Source organism: Myotis lucifugus, unplaced genomic scaffold (genome assembly GCF_000147115.1).
Source record: "Myotis lucifugus unplaced genomic scaffold, Myoluc2.0 scaffold_225, whole genome shotgun sequence".
Lineage (NCBI taxonomy): Eukaryota > Metazoa > Chordata > Mammalia > Chiroptera > Vespertilionidae > Myotis > Myotis lucifugus.
Genome location: NW_005871273.1, coordinates 1,536,742 through 1,555,972, shown reverse-complemented (window position 1 = coordinate 1,555,972; position 19,231 = coordinate 1,536,742). Strand labels below are relative to the sequence as shown.

The 19,231-nt window shown below is 43.3% G+C and overlaps 1 protein-coding gene across 5 annotated transcripts in view; it reads right to left on the bottom strand.

Moving 5' to 3' along the window:
* Positions 1 to 462: 462 nt before the first annotated feature.
* Positions 463 to 19,231, bottom strand: part of SNX19 (sorting nexin 19) — a 32,261-nt gene continuing 13,492 nt past the window's right edge. For all 5 annotated transcript variants that reach the window (XM_006098237.3, XM_023761989.1, XM_023761990.1 and 2 more), the window contains 3 exons: positions 2,841 to 3,025; positions 2,010 to 2,097; positions 463 to 986 (listed from right to left, as the gene is read on the bottom strand). In XM_006098237.3, coding sequence (XP_006098299.1) covers positions 854 to 986; positions 2,010 to 2,097; positions 2,841 to 3,025 — 406 coding nt within the window. In that variant the 3' untranslated portion in view covers positions 463 to 853. The remainder of the gene's footprint in view (positions 987 to 2,009; positions 2,098 to 2,840; positions 3,026 to 19,231) is intronic.

Below are 19,231 nucleotides of genomic sequence, written 5' to 3'. Positions count from 1 at the left end.
CCTGGGGTTCCTACTCTCTGGGCATTCTCAGCCCTGGAGCAAGGGTTTCCCTTTCCTTTGGAAGCACTGAGCTGAATATGCAAATTGCCATGCGATTTTGTGGAAGGAAGACAGACAGGTCACAAAGGCCCAAACTCAACTGCTCCTGGGGAGGAGACTAGGAGGAAATAAAATCAGCAAAATCTGTGACCCAACTTTCTTTCAGGAAAGGGTGTGGAGGGTGGGCTGGCAGTCTGCTCTGAAGTCTTCATAGGAGAAGTATACCCACCCAGGGAAGCAGCCTTCAATGACAACCTCCATAGGGCTGATGTGCCGGAAAACAGCCAATCAGCAAGCAGTCCCTTGAGAAATGCTTGCCCTCCCTCCTCTAGAATTGTTGGGAAACTAGGGGTCTGGCTTTCCAGAATGGTCCTGACTGAACTTCCAGTTTCCTGGTGGGAACAGAGAGCTCAGAAGATTGTATTCGCCTCCAAAGAAATCTTTTTTTTTTCTTGGTTTATATAGATTTGTATGTTGGTGGATTTGGTACATGTCTGCACAGGGCCAGGCTACCAGCAAACAATCTTATGGAGGAGGGCAAAAAGGGCTCACAGATTCCTTATTCAAAGGAAACAGAATCTACCCACCAGCAATGCCCCAAACACCACAAAAAACATATGACACTTGGACATGCATACAATTGGTACATATATCCCTCCATCACTTGCTACAGATGGAGTAGAACTAAGGGAAAGCTGTGCTAGTGAGCCCCATGTCTTCTGAGCCACAGCCCAGAGGGCAAGGCCTCCTACTGGTCCCTGGTGGCAGAGTGACCCTCCTTCCCAACCTTTGAAGAATGGGTAATGACTGATGGCTACGGGGAGACACCCATCCTCTTGGGGTTGTCGGGGGTATCTGAGGCAGAGGTGCTTATGGTAGACTCCTCAACGGAGGCACTGAGATCCAAGAATTCCAGGATGATGTCCCAGAGGCAGAAAATCAAATGCCTGAAACAAATGGACAAAACAACTTAGAGGAAGGGCTGGCTCTGTCAGGAGACACCAGGTCTTATTTATGACACTTATTTGCCCTCCCCTCACCCCCAATACTGATATCCTCAGTGGACTCTAAACTTCAATAGCTGGACCAATCCTCTGCCATGGAACCAATTTGTTGAACTAAAAAAGGCTGTGGCCTCAGTAAAGATAGAAACAGAATTTGAGACTCGATTTTAGGAAATTCCATACTTATTTACGTAGCTAAGTTAGCATGGCAGCACTGTTTCTGTGAGGGAGGGACAGCAACTTTCTAAGAATCTCAGAGCCACTGACTACTGCTGTTTCTCATAACTTGTTCACTACAGAGTCACTGGTCACCTTACTGGCAATGAGGCAAAGGCCAGGGGCCTGAGGAATGGGACTTGGTAAATGCTCTCTCCTTCAGGACAGGGTTTGAGAGAGATTGGAATACTTGATACTTTTCAGAAGCATTCTATCCCAAGGCACCAGCCAGGAAATACCTACCTCTTTTGAATTATTCTAGAGTATTCACCCAGTTTTTCTGGTTGCTTTACCAAAGCCCAATCTCATTATCTGATCTACTTCATAGTAAACAAAAACTATTCCTGATCCTAACAGTAATCATAGCTTTGCAGTGAGGCCAAGAACCCGTGGCTGACAATCATTATACAGCCTGCAATGCCCAGACCAGGGGATGCTCTTAGTGTTCACGGGTGGCAGAAAGAACCATCAAACACACTGAACAGGCTGGAGGGTGACCAGGCGTTTTTAGTAGCTCATGGGGGGCCTTCCGAATGCAGACACAGAGGCTGGTCCAGCACTAGCTCACTACACAGGACAACCTGCTCAGGAGCCGGCAGCGTGGGCTTTACTTAGTGTGTGTGGACTTGGACATTAGTCTGCAGTCAGGCCGAGGGCAAGGAGAGACTGAGACCCCCTCTTAGCGTGGGCACCTCTGAGACCAGAGATGGCTTCAGTTATGCTGAAGCTGGGGCACACTTTTCAGCCTACCTGTTGATGAGGGGTTGCTGCAGGGACTCCAAGACTAGACTCCAGCTCAGCTGGCATTTATCCACCCCAAGGATCTGCACTACAGTATCTAAAGAAGAAAACACAGATACGGCTTTAGTGTTACAGTAACATCTCATTATATCTTGTACCTCTAGCCACTTGTGGGGGGAGAGAAAAGCAAGGTCAGATAAACCTAGTATCTTTATTCAAATGGTGATTTCTGGCATACCACTGAACTACATAGCCAAACTAAAAATCCTCAGAAAACAGAAAAGCTAAGGAGAAAATATTTATGTAAAATATGCTTTTATTGCCCAGCTGGCATGGTTCAGTGGTTGAGCATTGACCTATGAACTAGGATGTCACAGTTCGATTCCTGGTCAGGGCACATGCCCAGGTTGCGGGCTCAATCCCCAGTGTAGCATGTGCAGGAGGCAGTCCATCAGTGATTCTCTCTCATCATTGATGTTTCTATCTCTCTCTCCCTTCCTCTCTCTGAAACCAATAAAAGCATATTTTATTTTATTTTTAAATATATCTTTTTATTAACCTGCACACAGTTATTACTCTGATAGCTGCGGGATTCGCACCAACTGTTTGTGGTGTGGTCACAGTGATCCTTTCCATCCCCTCAGCATCACTTGGGTGAGGAGTAAAAGAATTGCAGCCCTGATCATGTTCCTATTAGCCTGAGACTCGGTGGGTCAACAGGTTTTGAGTCTGGCCATATTTAAGGTCCTTTGAAAAATGGGGAAGCGTGTGGGATAACGGTAGCAAAGCTTGATTGGAAGGGAACAGTTATTAGGATAGTCAATCTCATTGTCCAATTACCTGGCAGGATTCCCATAAGGCTCTGCAAAGCCTGTTTCTCAGCTGCCACCTTCTGCTCCTGGGTCCTTACAGGCCGTGGGTACTTAGGCAAAACCCCACCCGGCCAGATGGACTCCCGGAGAAGTCGGAGGTACCGCACCCAGCACTGTGGACATGTTAGATTAGCTACCTGCACCTCTAGCCACCTGAGGAGGAAGAGAAGAGAAAGGTCAGATAAACCTGAAGGTAAGGGTGTAGTAGGTATCAATTATGTGACAATCAGAATAGGGCAAAGCAAAGTTAGCACCAACTCTCCCAAATGAAACCAAGCCAATGCAACAACTTGGCTCACGGAATTTGAAGATAAGTAATAATAATGATGACATTATTTACTGAGTCTCTACTATGAGCCACACCTCAACGGGGTTTCACAGAACACAACCAAGGACCCCTGTCTCTGGGCCAGGCTGCACCGCTCCAACTCAGTTCTAGTGCAGAGCATTGTAACTTCTCAGTAACGAGCACACACAGGCTTTATAGTTATGGCTTAGATGGCTTTACACAGATCCCTCGCCCTTGCGACCTTGTGCACACCCAGTTGGTCTTCAAGCCCCATGACCTGTCGTGGGACATCTGCCCTTTGCTCATATTCTCTCTCCAACAAGCCCCTCTCCTCTCCAGTGGCAAGTCCACTCCTCTGGCATGACCTGTTTAAACGTCTCCCCTCCACGAAATCCTTGACCACTCCAGATAGAGTGCTTTCCCTCCCTTAGACCTCCACCGGCACTTAGTTCTGCACAGGGTTGAAACTAATAATTTACTATGGAATAGATATTATTTTCTCATGTGTTTAGAGCTTTACTTTTCCAATGAAATTATAAGCACCACAAGAGTTCTATGTTTTATACATGTAAAATATTTCCAACTGTGCTCAAGAAATGTTGGTTGATGGTGTAATTGTTCTTATAATGAAAATTCCCCTCTTTGTCTAAATTTCAAAAATCAGTAACTCTGAGGGGCAGATATACCAAGTCTGAAGTTCTTGCAAGGCACTCCCACCTTGTTCTTTGTCCCTGCATTTTTTTCAGAGCAGTGTGGTCACTAGCTGAAGTTCAAGACCTCAGTATGTATGGTTGAGACTGGCATGGCTATGATTGTAATGGATGGACCATCAACCACTGCTACTCATGCACGAAGCTGTTTGCTACAGCACCACATGGCAGCCCATGCCACCGCTCCTATACCCAAGTTACTGTCGCCTATCCAAGAGCAGAGGAGGCTGCCAAGGCAAACTTTATTTAACCTCCACTCTACCAGACAGTCTGCATTCCGCTCAAGCTAGGCATTCCAGCCTCGGGGGCTGCAATCCCCCAAGTCCAGGGCTCACAAATAATTCTAAGAATAGGAAGTCCGAAAGGTAATGGCAGGGCAAGAATGGCACACGTCGATGGAGATCAAGAGCGGCACAAAGCTGCTCTTGCCCAAAATAGCCATCACGATCGTATTTGTTATTATTAGGGCTGCATCTCCTTTTTATAGGGCTTTCATTCAGCGAGCCTAAGACGCCCGATGAAAGGGATCCAGTAGCAAGAATTCCTGTTCCTGTTTATAGAAGAGGGCCACCAAAGGGGTGGATACAATGACCTGATCGGGTTCTCTGCAAGGAAGCAAGTGACCCAACTGTCACCCCAGGTTCTCTTCCTCACCTCAAGCCACATGTACTTGAGTGACTTCTGCACTAGGGTCTCCTCTAACTGATAGGAGGGAGAAGGGCTAGCACTGAGAAACCAAAATGTGTAAGTCCTTCAAAGAGCCAGAATCCTAAACAAGAAACCTTCCGCTGGAATTAGTTCTAGCTCAGTTTCTCACTCACATACACATATAGTAAATCAGTCTTCCCTTATTTTTGTGCTCTGGGGCCAATAATGCCTGTGACTCAACTCTTCAAAAGTATCTCAGCACCCACTCAACCCTCCTGAGACTTAGCGTAATACCCATCGGCAACTCTGGGTGCCTTGGTCACCTCTGGGCACGTGGCATGTCTCAATGTATGAGCCTGATTACTTTGAATTCAATGTCAATTCATCTGATAGGGACAGGACTTCTCGCATCCTCTTTGTTCTTTCACAGTAACTTAGTGACTCAAGCACACAAGTGCAAAACACATTTTGCATGTGGGAAATATGAATGTATCAATGTATACAAATCTTCGAGACTCTAACTTATCAAACTCTACATGGGAATGTTCGGAAGAAGAATCAAATTATGAAAAAGTAAAAATAAGCCCTTGATAATGAGGTGAGTCAGTGAGTCAAGTCAAATTGTGGGATTTAACTAAGATAATATGCAGAACTGACAGAGGTGATGGAAATCTCCAAGTAGAATGTCTACTGCTCATGCAACAAAGGCACTGTGTCAAGTTCTATAAGCCCCGAGGCCAGAACCGATCAAAAGAGGCCCTAGAAGATTCAGGCCCAGGAATATAAGAAATACGTGTGCAAACTGGCAGAAATAACAGACTTCATGTCTAAGAGGAGGAGGAGTTTAGAAAATGGCTTCTATTTGCTAGCTGCTACAGTTTTTTCTCCTTATTCTCTCATGCCCTGAAGGTTAAAGCTACACACCACATGCACTTCTACCAGAGACTTAAACATTTACTCCTCAGGATGCTCCTCCTGCCCAGGTCCTTCCCCGCCCCTCCCGGAAAAGAGGCTTCTCCTGGACAGGAGCCTGGAATTAGTGCCTTTCATTTCCTAGCTGCAGGCAGCCCGTGGAGGAGACCGGGGCAATAAATCTCTCTTGTTCACAGAACTTCTGAGATATGGTATCTTGTCACGAATGATGAATATCCCAATCTGGAAGGAAAAAATGATAAAACCCAAACCAAGAAAATCACCACCACCACCCCATCTGTCAATACTGCCCTGCCCTTCAGACAATACAAAAAATGGGTGAGCTGCAGACCAGGTTCTAAGGCAGGCTTTATTATTACACACATTGCCTTTCTTCAGTTGTCCATGGCCCCATTCAGGACTTCTGGCTCATCTGCTGTGCCTATCACCAAGCATAGAACCGATTGATAAGCATGAAGAAGATAGGCGTTTCTTCAATCATCTCTTCTCTCCTCTCCACTCCCATTTCCCTTCCTTTTATTCTACATCCTTCTCTACAGGGAAGATCCATACACCACCAGTACTGGGTCTAACCTTATTAATTCCCTTCATCCTGCTCATATTCTGAAGCTGAGCTAGAGCAGAAAAAGCAGCGAGATTAGGAGCTGGAGTACTAAAGGAGAGACTGATGTCTTAACTCCTTGTATTAATCATCACCCAAAGATATGTTTTTATTGAGTTTAGAAAGAGGAAGGAGGGGAGAGAGAAACATTGATGAGAGAGAGAAATTTTGATCAGTTAGTTCCCTCCTGTACGCACCTGACTAGGGATCAAACACTTAACCTAGGTATGTGCGCTGACCAGGAAGTGAATCCACATTTTGGTGCACAGGACAATGCTCCAATCAACTGAGTCACCGGCCAAGGGCTTAACTCCTTTTCATTAGTTTTCTTCAGCTCTCTATTCCACATGTTGTCTTTCTATACTTGACCAGGGGCTGAGAAGGTTAAAAAGAAATATGTGTCCCTATTGTTCTCTTGAAGAAAAAGGAATGAAATTTATGTGCTGAAATTTCTGGAATCTGTTGGTACCACTATTATTCTAACAGAAAGCTAAAGTTTCACGGTAGATACACACACACACACACACATATGCCTCTGACAATGAATTACTTATAAAAAATAACTTACTAAATACAAAATGCAAGAGGCAACTATGGTAGAGAAAAGCTTCAGATAGATTTGGTTTTATTTCCGACTATTCGGAAATTTGACTTCGAGATATCTCCTTCCACCATCCTACATATTTTCCCAAACAAAAGAAGAAAAAAGCCAAACCAGGTCTGTTCTGTCAGGCCATCTGAATGTTTCAGAGCAAATGGAAGCCTTGCCAGTGGGCCCAGAAATACCCAATAAAATGAGAAAAAGCAACAACAGATTGACATTGAGACATTCAAGAGCCTCTTTGATGCCAGGTGTGTAAGGAGAAAGGATGTAGAGATTAGGGAGTGCTTGCCTCGTCCATGTTCAAAGGACCCTGGTCTAAAATAGCTACAGATAGCGGAATGAAGCAGTGGCTAAAAAATGAAACAGTTTAATACTAGGCTTAAGATGGCACTTCAAGGTTAGCCGAAGGTCACTTCCCATCAAAACAGCAGAATCAAATGTCATGAGTAGGGGAGAAAGCTTTAGAGACCATGTCTAATCTCATTAGCCAAATTCCCTTCACTTCTTTTCTAAGAGTTGCTATGGCTGAGTGAGGCAGGGTCCTAAGTAAATATGGCTTCATGGGGACGGTGGAGGGGCGAGGGGAGGGTAGTGAAATCAAAACACAGAAAATATTCCTAAGAGCAATAACAATATTCTAACAATCTGGTGCAATCTCAATAAAAGAAAATAGACTCATTCCTTGTACCCTTTTTATTCACTGGGTTGTACCTCTGTAGACAACCCAAGGGTAATTACACTCCAACCTCATCTTAATGTACCAAATACTGTTTGAAGAAAAAGAGAGAAAAGAGCAGGTCAAAGCTTCTCTCATTCTAAATAGATGTACAGATTAGAATTGTCAACTCATCGTACTACCCTTAGGCAGCTTTTCCAACCTTGACGCTCCTAATTCTTTGTGTGAAAGGCTGCCCTGTGCATTGTGAAAGGTTTAGCAGCATCCCCCCACCCCAGTACTAGTTGTGTGACAATGCTCCCTCTGGGGGATAAACTACTCTCAGTTGAAAATCCTGCCTTAGCCGTAGGACCCTTTGCATATAACGTATCAGGCCATTTTTAAAGTCACTTAAAACTGGTAGTTGTAGCAGGATATTTTCAAATAGTGGGATGAACAGAAGCAGAGGCCATGTAATCAACGTTGTGGCTTGTGACATTTAACTACATCTAAATAGATATATATTAGAACAGAAATTATAAAAGTGCATCTCATATTTTAAGACCCTTTTGTTTCATATATGTATATAACTACTTATACGGATATATCAGATGTGCATGTATGTGTGGGCGTGTGTTCATAGTGGGTCATGATGTAAAACATATTTCTCATTGTGGTCTAAAGTTTTAGAAAAGTTTGAAAAACACTGATATAGGTATAAGAAATTAGAAATTCCAAGAAAAGGGGGGGGCACAAACCACCTTTTTGGCCTCCTGCAAACACTCCCCACCTCCACCACCCCTGCACCCTGTAGAATGTTTATAATGGCACAAGCCATGAACATTGTGTTCTGTGTCCACAGTCCTAGCACAGCACTATGAGCATTTGCTCATTAAGTCAGTAGCACCAATCTACAGGGTAGAAACAAAGGAGATCTTGAAGGTGAGGTGTGGATCCATCGCATTTCCCATTAAACAAGTTATTTTTGCCAAGATCACACCTGATAAAGGTAACACCTCTCTTCCCTCTGATTCCTTTTGCAGGCCTCTTGCCTTCCTGCTATAGCCCCCCCTTTTTTAAAAAATTTATTTTATTGATTTTTCACAGAGAGGAAGGGAGAGGGATAGAGAGTTAGAAACATCGATGAGAGAGAAACATCAATCAGCTGCCTCCTGCACACCACCTACTGGGGTTGTTCCCGCAACCAAGGTACATGCCCTTGACCGGAATAGAACCTGGGACCCTTCAGTCCGCAGGGCGACGCTCTATCCACTGAGCCAAACCGGTCAGGGCATATATAGCCCCTTCTTGTGTTTAGTCAGTTTCTCGCTGGTGGCTCCCAGCTCTGGGCTTCTCAGCCCTGTAACTACCCAGACACAGGCTCCTCAGCTGTGTCTGAGGAAGTTCAGCACTAGGACCCTCTGACTAGTTATCTAGGTCATCATCCTTTCCTGTTGGGAGAAGAATGAGGGGTAAAGGAACTTCAAGGGCAAGAAACTCATATTTCTTTCTCCCAATGACTGTTGTAAAATCAAATCTAACATGGCTCATGGAGCCTACATAATTTCTTCTTTGATTTTTGCTTTTATGTTTTAAATCACAGATCCACATCTTTAAAACATGTGCTTCAAGAGTAGACTAAATACTGCCTAAACACGACAATTTAAGAATCTGAGTTCCATACTTTTATAGCTAGCCACAGAGTTTCTTGGTTTTGATTAGCAATGTACAAGTTATGGCTATAAAATATATATTAAGAATTGAAGCATTATTAATCAAGGAAGGAAGTTAAAGAATTCATCTGTTGAATCTTAAAGGTTATCCATTCCAATTTCATCCATTCCCATAAAAACACTGAGAACCTATGAGTATTTCATGGCAATAGGCTACTGTAGAGCTGGAAGAAAATGTAGAGGTTACCCCCATCTAACCTCCTCACAAAGTAATATCATGGCATAGCCAAGGGTTCTAGCCTGTGAATCCAGAAAGGTGAGCTTTTATTTTAGCTTCACCACCAATCAGGAATGTGACTTTGGGGAAGTTGCTTAATTCCTGAAAAGTATAATTTCAGCTCATTAGAGATGCTTCTTAAATAATGGCAACCAAAGTCCACCTCCTTGTAACTTCTAGTCATTGCTCCTACCTGTACCCCCGAAGTTAATAGGAGATACTAAAGTTACCATGTCAAATCTTTCCTACAAACACTTTGCATTTTTAAATATATCTACTAATGCTCCCTAACTTTTTTCTACCAGTTATACATCCTTGACTCCACCAACTTCACAGTTGAGCACACAGAAGACACTCAATAAATGTCTGATGAATGAAGGAGAGAGATGAACCACGCATCATCCTGAGTGGATGCTGCTTTGCTATTCTCTTAAAATGGAGTGCCCAGGACCAAACACGACCTCCAGGTGTGCCTGACCAGCGAAGAATGCAGAGGGTTAGTGCCTTCCTTAATCCAGACACTACGCTTCTATTAATATAGCTGAAGACTATGTTGGCTTTTTGAGCACATACATCAAAGCACCGACTCATACTGCGTTTGCAGTCAACTAGAACCCTAAGTCTACATATGCACCTAACAAAACATCACATCCCTCCGTTAAGCCTACCCTTGCCTCTGTACTTGTGCAATTTAAAAAACTATCTAAATTCTGATTTATATAATCTATTTCTATTAAATTCCATCTTATTGGTTTTAGACTATCATTCTAGCCTTTCTAAATCTTTTTAAATCTTAATTTTTATTATCCAGAGTATTAATTATACCTCTAAGGTTGGAGTTACTTGCAACGCTCTATCACTAGAAATTGCCCTCCAGGTTGACATCAACTTATTAGATATTTTTGGAATAAAGATACTCAACTTGCTACAAATCTTTAAAAGCACTACAGACTAGGCCACGTATATCTATTTCGTTCATAGGGATATTACAAAAAGATGGTAAAAACTTGTTGAAATTCATACACAATGTAACAACCAATGCACTCTTTTTGTTTAATGTCTAATAATCCTGCTAAAGAAATAAAAACTATATTTACAAGCAGGACAGGTTCCCATTGAATGCGCACTGGTTTCAAGAGCTTACCACTTTTTTCCCAAGTGTTCACAAAACATCTATTTAACAAAGTGCTTCAGAAATTTCCAGAGACAGACGTCAGGTTCAACCACCTGTATCCACTTTTTAAAAGGCCTGATACTTGTCCATCTTCAAACCAACACATCTCCATATGGCAATTTTCAGTGTAACCTTTGGCCACTCGTGTTACACATCATTTCATTAAATTCCAAGTCAAACCTGACTTATTTGAGTAACACAAATATGCCATCTATTTTACCTTTAGTGCTCTATTCTTCAATGTTTATTTTCAACTTCCCTTCATCCTTTAACTCCTATCTCAGATGTCCTCTCCTCTGTAAGCCTGCCCCAATCTCCCATAACTGATGACTGAGTCCTCTCTCTGAATCACATATAGAATTCTTTTTAAAGTCCTAACTTTATTCTACATGTCTTTATTTAGAAGATTGCATCTCCAAGAGGATATTAAACTTCCTAGGGTAAGAATTTGGAGTCTTTTTGTATTTTGATCACTTAACATAGTGTCTGGCACAGGGTAAGTAATCAATAAATATTAGTTAGTGAGGGAATTAATGCTGTATGTGAGACAAACACTGGTCTTAAAGCATGGCGCATGGCTCAAAATAAGCTTTGCAGAAGGCAATCGTCACAATACTTAAAGCAGCAGCACAATGAGCTTAATTATTCATGCTTATGGAAGATAATAATAAATTAAAGAAATAGTGGGCTATCTAGAAATTCTTTGAATCTGGCATTTTATAAGTACTTACGTAAACATTTGGCAGGTTTATTTTCCTAATAATTTTTTGTTTAGGCTAAGCTGTGTGCCAATACACCAGCTGCAGGGTGGATGCTGTAAGAAGTACACTGGGCACTAAGTCAGCTGAGCTAGAATTAAGAATTCAGCATGAATAACCCATGCAATGCCACCTGGTTATCCATCCCCCCAGAAGGGAAAAAAGGTGGAAGGCCAGGCCATGCTTCATCTCTGACAATCTATAAATCCTCGGGAAGACTGTCAGCAGCTATGTTTTTGTCAGTTTTCCGGGTAAGTACGCCCACAGGACAGAAGAGACTGAAAGTCAAACAAAAGCAAAGGGGTTATAAGGACCGTGAGTCACACTTGTATTTTGGGAAGTGCCCCCGATGAATGGAACTGCATCAAACTGACTCCAGCCCATTACTTACAACTATTAAGAAGAAAAGGAAAGGAGGTAGCAAGATGTTGGGGGGAAAATGGCCAAAGGAAAGGTCAGGCTACCTTTCCGTCAAATACAGAATGGAAGGGACACGCTTGGGGGTTCTGTGTTCATGGGACAAATGAGACTGCAAAGGGAGATCTCTAGAAATTTGTTCTAGATTTGAGTAGTGTGATACCCTTAGGATTCCAATTTGAAAGTTTATTATGCAGATATAGAGCGTAGCTCTAAAGACCTTCAGATCAACTTTTCTCAGTACCATTCCATGTCGCTATCAATGCACCATAATCCAGCTCTAAAAAATCAGGGCTGAGAGACTTTGAAGCTAGGCAAAATCAAAGTCATACTTTTTGGATGACTGCCTACTAGTCATTTGATCCAAGTAAAAGCAGCAGCTGGACATCTTCCTCACAATCAACAAATCCCTCAGAGTCTCTGGAACAGCCAACGTCTCTGCTCCAAGTCCAACCGATGTCTCTGTCAGGAGAGGCCAGCCAGTTGTCACCCCAATAGTGAGCACACAACAGGTTCATACCTCTCTGGGGAAACTACCAACTCCGCAGCCCGAATTCGCACCGGCAGTGTGTAGTACTAAGTGAAAATAACACTGAAAAGACACATAGTTTTGAGCCTGGTTTGACCACTTAAATGCTGAAGGGACTTGCATTCTGGCTTGCTTCCTAATGAAACAGGCTAGTTCTTGCCTTATCTTCTTCACAAATGATCAAGATCAAGTGCGAACAATGAAGGCAACGTTCCGAGTCTTGTGTGTTTGTGCATGTGACAGAAAAACATTCCTTTGGATCCACTTGAAAAATCCTACCAGATCCAAGGGACTAAAACAATGGCAGGCTCCCGAGCAAGCTTCGTATTTCATGCCTCATTTTTTCCTTTTGTGAAACATTCTCCTAGCAGATTCAGGGAGGTAAATATTAGCATAGTGAACCATTTTTTTTTAATGATGTTTAAGAAGATTAGAGAGGACCGACCCTGTGGAGTTATGGGTAATTAGAAGACTGGCAAAGTCTCCCCCAGTGAGATGTATATCTAAGACTTTGGTATCCCAAAGGGCCTCGAGTACAGGACAAACTAGTGTGTAGAGAGTACGGACAACATTTTTCACCTTTGGATCTCCAGGTGGTTTTATTACTGTAGACTCTCTGGTTCACTCTGGTTCCTGAGGCAGAACTGTTCTCAGTGAATCAGCCCGAGCACTGAATCCTTGACGAATGGAACGCACCCTAAGGGATGACTTCTGGGAGTGCACCCTGCTCAGAGAAGCAAGCGAATGTTGAAGACCGATCAGATCAGAGGGGAGAAGAGCGAAAGGTGAAAAATAACACTTCTAAAAGTCAGTGGTACCAAGGAGAGGACAGATAAGTCACTTCTGAATCATGGAGCAAAACAGGAAGGATTTTGATTACTATCACTCCAAGGCAAGGACCCATAATTCCAAAACGCGGCTCCCTCCAAGGTGAATGGGTATTATTTAAGCTGCAGCGCCTCCTGGTGCCCAGAGGGAGAATTCTTGTCTTAACTCTCCCAAGCAGCAATAGCCTGATAGGCTTTCCAGAATACATTTAACAAGACAAAAGGATCCCTCTGTCTTGTGTGTAAGCACACACACTTTCAGAAAGGGGCTGGCTGAAAATATTCAAAATATATTTAAAGGTTCTTTTTATTTAAAAGTAGAAAATGCCTCATTCCCCTCTTTAAAAATGTTTCAGTGCCTGGCATATGCTTTATCCTAAACCAGTCTAAATGATACCTATTGTATAAGCTTTAAACACTTACTTTCTTCTGTAAAGCCTACCTAGCAGTTACCCCATGCTACATGGGACAAGTAGCGGGTCATCTGACCTCATATTGTTTAATATTTCTGCTTCTATGGGTTATCCCTTCAAAGAGGCTGAAAGGACCTTAAAGTAGAAACTGCCACCCTAGGTCTGAAGAGCTAGTACACAGCAAGTACTTAATAAGTACAGATAGGCAGCAAATCTTACACTTTTCAAAAATTACTTGTAAAAAGGCCACCATAACAAGAGCTAAATAAAGTTAGTGTCCTGGAAGGCAAAGGCAGAGGGGTGGGAGTACCTGGGTTAAGAAGTAAGTAGTTCCCTGGTTGTGAAGAAACTCGGAGTTTCTGCTCTGGACATGACCGGGGAAGCATGTATGTAGGTATGCATAGACAGATAATATGAAGAAAGAGATTTGAAGGGTGCAGAAAAGACATGGAGGGCCAGGAAATAACCTGATAGGAACATCTGAAGACATAGTTTGAGATAATTCTGTATCTGGGGCTCTTGCGGAAGTCTGCAATTTTCTGCAGAAGCTGTGCATAGAAAGAGATCAGGAATAAGTTTGCACAAGGCACCAGAGCTGAACTGAAAGTTTATGTAGCAAAGGAAAAGATGAGTGTTTCCTGAGAAACTATTCATCTTAACTCGGATAAACTCTGAGTGCAAAAGGATGTAGACTAGATACCCAAGGGAGACTACATACAGTCTCTGATCCAGGAGTGCTTTAAGAACAGAATCAGAATATGCAGACAGAAACAGATTCATATGCTACCATCATATGTAAGTGGGCAGTCAGATAGAAAGCAAGAGAGATTACATGGGAATAAGGCACAGGGACTTTCAAGTGAGGCTGGTTTTAGTAGCCACTGCTTTGTCAGAAAGCTTGCTCAGGGGGAGGCAGTATGGAGTAGTAGAAAGTGCATCGGTTTTGAGGCCAGGATGCCTGAAGTGGAATGATTCTGAGATGCTTATTTAACCTACATATCCTTTTCCTTACCTGTAAAATGTGGAAACATATGTCCCTCTCCTAGACATGCGCTGCACATTAGTACCTAAAGAACACAGCAGCTCACCTGGTACAGTTGGTATTGAATGTCAGTTCCTGTCTTATTGCAATTGCTTGTGTTTTTTTGGTAGCAGGCCAGGAGTTTCCCTTAAGACAGGGGTGAGGAACCTTTTTTCTGCCAAGGGCCACTTGGATATTTAGTATAACATCATTCTTGGGCCATACAAAATGATCAACTTAAAAATTAGCCTGCTCTATTTGATCAAACATTTAACTCACTTCTAATACCTTGGCAGGGCCAGACCAAATGATTTTGTGGGCCTTATATGGCCGGCGGGCCAGACGTTCCCCATCCCTGCCTTAAGCTATAACCACTGTCAGAGAGACCCTTTATCCATCTGCTACACAGCTATGTCCACAGAGAAAAGGCTCCCGAATGGACTATACTTAGAGAAAAGCTAACAGTGGAGGCAAAAGAGTTCATGATCATGTACTCAAAACTGTCCTTGCGGAGGTTGAACGCTCCACCTCAGAGTACAGTGCTCTCCAACGGTCCCACACTCTCGCCAACAAACCTTCTCCTGACCTTGCCTGGGAGATGGTGGGAGAGACCTCTCCTGTAAGAAAATGACTCCATGGCATAGCATAAGGTCCAGAGCTTGTCATTTAATTTTCTCCGGGGTCCACTGCTTGTTGGACCTTTACACCTACTACAATTTTTCTTTTCTTCTTCCTCTCTATTTACTTCCTGACTTGACATACGTACTTACTTTTCTACTTTCCTTTGCTCACAGGTCACGGAATCTTCTCTTTTCTCCCTACTCTTTTTTTGCCACGCTATTCCATTCCCACGTGCCCCCAACACACACACACACCCACACCCACAGTCTCTCTCTCTCTCTCACTACGAAATCCTGACGCAGATGCCAGGAATGTGTCTGCTGCCCTTTTGACACAGAGTCTGATGCCATCTTGGGGCCACGGGAAGGGCAGAGCCACGGGACGTGGCGTTCGAGTACTCTACTGCTAGCCTGGCTCGTATTTTTATCATGGCATTACTCTGGGCATCCAGGCAGGGAACGGGTCCAGCTGCTTCTCATTCCTTCACTCCACATCAGTACTCCATAATAATCTCACTTCTTACCTTGGCTGGATCTTCTTGCCCAAACCTTCCAGCATCAATGAAGCACGGTACCTCTCCTTTCCCTCCAACCTCGTCTATGTCTACATACTTGTCCAGTTTCCTGAACCTGATTCTGATGTTTGCAGAAATATTGTCAAGTTCCTTCTGTTTGCAGACATGAGCAGTTCACACAAGCTGGATTTACTCCTTGGCATAGACTGCTACCCCCACTCCTCTTCCCCTCATTCCGTCTCTAAATCCAAATAAGGAGTGCTCCTTCTTACATAATTGGATGTTCCCGGCACAGAAGCTGACATAAGAGGTCAGGCGCGCATGTGTGCAAGACTCCCCTTTGACTTAACAATGCCTTTTTTGGGCATCTAACTTCTCTTCAGCTCCCCTCCCCCACTTTCTCCAAACCATCAACAATCAAGGGAGATTTATGAAGCTTGGCTCAGATCAGAACTCTTTCAACCTTGGCTTAGAAGGAGGGGTCATGAGGTTGAAGTTACTCTTTTTTATTTTATTTTTTCCTTGCAGGGGAGGGGAAAGGGAGGGAAGGAGAGAGAGCGAAGAAGGAAAGGAGAAATGAAGAGAGGGAGGGAGGGAACAAGGAATGGAGAGAGGGAGAGGAAGAGAGGGAGAGAGAGAATAAACACTTAAGATCTGGCACAAGTCCCTGGTGTCCAAGGGAGTTATGTACATAGGTCTTGTTTAAGTTACTATAATTCTTTGTATGTCTCAGCTCCCTCTTTCATAGGGCTTTTGAGGGGACTAAATAATGTACAGAGGTCTTTTAAGGAAGCGAGGGGAGTAAACAAAGCTGGAAGCAGAAGAAATTAACTCATCTCCTTGGAGATAATAATGCTGGAGGTTAGAAACTGGTAACATTTGAAGGGGGCGATGCATCTAAATCCAGATGGCTGTACCGTCCCTGATAACGCAGTGTCTTCAAGACAAGAAGTGGCAGTAGCCGCCTGTGGCATTAATACCCACTCTGCTTCTCTTTGAAGTGCAGAGCCCAGGGCAGAGAACCCGAGTCCTCTGCACCAGGACCTGACTCAGAGGCTTGTGGTTTCAGAGAGAAGCAGCACACTGTCTCCGGGGCAGCAGTCACGGGGACCATCTCAGGGAGGTGAACACTGAACTGCTGGGGCCACACCACACCTCTTCTGGTAGGAGGAGGAGGAGTTTGGGCGTGGGGGTGCTACAGCTTTGAGGAGATATCAAATTCCATTTTATTTGCTTACCAAGGCAAAGCCAAAGAATGCGGCACTGCATGAACCTCTTTTTAAAAATAAAAACATGCAAGCTGTCAGGAACAAGTAACATAGGCTGACTTCAGGCTAGTGCAGTGCCGTTTGTGTTGTGAGAGTGCATACGTGGAAATGCAGTTTGGATTTTACAAACTGCATGTAATATCCTCTTGGGGAATGTATACTACCCTGAGTCAAAGATTTTTAGACTGGCTTTTATCCCTTCAAATTACGGGGTAACAGTCTGATCCTGAGAGACAGCCATTAGAGCTGAAAATCAAACAAACCTGGGTTCAAAATCAGCCTGTGGTGTACTCATAAGCTCTGTAATCTTGTCTAAGTAACCATCTTTCTTTGTATATCTCAGTTCCCTCATCTTTGAATTGGGGATCTTCATTCTTCTTTCATAGGGCTTTTGAGGGGACTAAATAACGTACTATGCTTGTAGTGTTCAGCACAGTGTCTGCACAAAGCAAACTCTCAACAGATGCTTGCTAGATGGTAAATACCCTGAAGCTGATAAGATTATCAGTGTCTACACACAAATCCTGAAATAAGCCCCATCATCCCATGTGTACCACGTACATGGGAACTTGCTGGTCTGAGACCACAGGCCAGAGGCATCGGACCCTTCGAGCCTCTGGAGGGGGAGCTGGGATTTCTCCTCCATGATCCATGACTTCTTAACCCCTATCCTAAGGAAGCTTCTAGAACACTGTGAACCCAGGATAAGACATTTGAGAAGAGGGCCAAGTATATTCTGTATAACTCAGAGGGACAGGGACAATAGGGATAGTGGTAGCTGAAGGACGCTGGCATGTGAAGACATAAAAAGCGGAACAAATTTGGGGGCACTAGCTGGAGGAATTAGACAGAGAAAATACTTTTTACCCTTCTTTCCTTTTCCTGAAGAGCAAACATTAAACCCTAACATTTATTGGGCATGCTCCATGCACCTGAAGACATAGGATAGCACTATTATTCCTGTTTTCCAGATGAAGAAACCAAAGCTCAGGGAGTTCACACATAGCAGATACCAGTGTGTTGTAGAGGATAAGAATATGGAATATGGAGCCCTGACCTGTTTGGCTCAGTGGATAGAGCGTCGGCCTGGGGACTGAAGGGTCCCGGGTCGATTCTGGTCAAGGGCATGTACCTTGGTTGCGGGCACATTCCCGGTGGGGGGTGTGCAGGAGGCAGCTGATCGATGTTCCTCTCTCATCGATGTTTCTAACTCTCTATCCTTCTCCCTTCCTCTCTGTAAAAAATCAATAAAATATATTTTAAAAAAAAGAATATGGGATGTGGAATACTGGGTTTCATTTCTGGCTCCACCACACATTAGCTTTGTGGTCATGGATATGGCCCTCAGTTCTCACCCCCACTAACTTGAAAAATATGTGAGAAGTAGGGACTGCATCTGCTTTGTTCACAATGAGCCCTTACTATTTTTTTCAATGAATAAGGAATAAGACCAAAACAATTCCCCAGTTGGACAGAGTTATGAGTACTTTAAGATAAAGTGGGTTGAGTGCTACAAAATAGCCTGGACAAATTTCTATCAGTGAGACCAAGAAACAGCTTAGACTAGAGTGCATATGCATGTTGTATGTTCTTCTTTACACACCAGCCACTCCACTTGATTCTCGTCTCTTCCCTATCACTAGAAAATGTATAATCATCACCCACTGAAGCAATGCGACCTGGCCTGCAATGCTCACAGCCTGCGATTCCCTTGCATTTAAGGTTCCTGTTTTAGATCTCCACGAACCCTAGCTGCATATCATACCACTTCTTCAATGATCTGCCTGTAACCCCCAAATATATATTTCTCTCTGTTTGGTACTGACCCAAGCCCTTTAATATTGAGTTATTTAAATTTCAAGGAATGTCTTCCTATCTTTTCTATATATGAATCTCAATCTTTTGAAATTTTCCTGACTCATCTATATTTTTTGGTTCCTACTAAATTAACCAAAATGGACCTTGCCAAGCTCTATTTTCTTATTTTGTAAATGAACTACCTACCTCACTTGGATGCTATTAGAAAATATATGCAAACAAGAGTCAGATGCTAGCATATGAGAAACACTCAGCAAATATAAATGTGCACCCTTCTTCCACTTAGTCTCTTTCTGATGAAAGCTTATGAAGCCTCCCTGATCCCATGCAACTTTGAGTGTGAAAAGGAAGATTTAACTACTTGTTGGTGATGGATTTTCTGCATGTTGTAGGATGAAGCCATACTTCTTCTTTTCAAAGAAGTTTTTATTTTTGGAGTGCCTATTAGCATGAGCCACATGCTAACAGAAGAGGTCAGGGTTTGGCTTCTTATTCTGTGATGTGCCAGGACGTCTCATGAGAGAGAAATCAAAACAAGTGACTAAACCTCAAGCACTAGGTGTGTCTGGTTCAGAGACAGTGTCTGGCCTTCTTCAGTTTAGCAAAGCT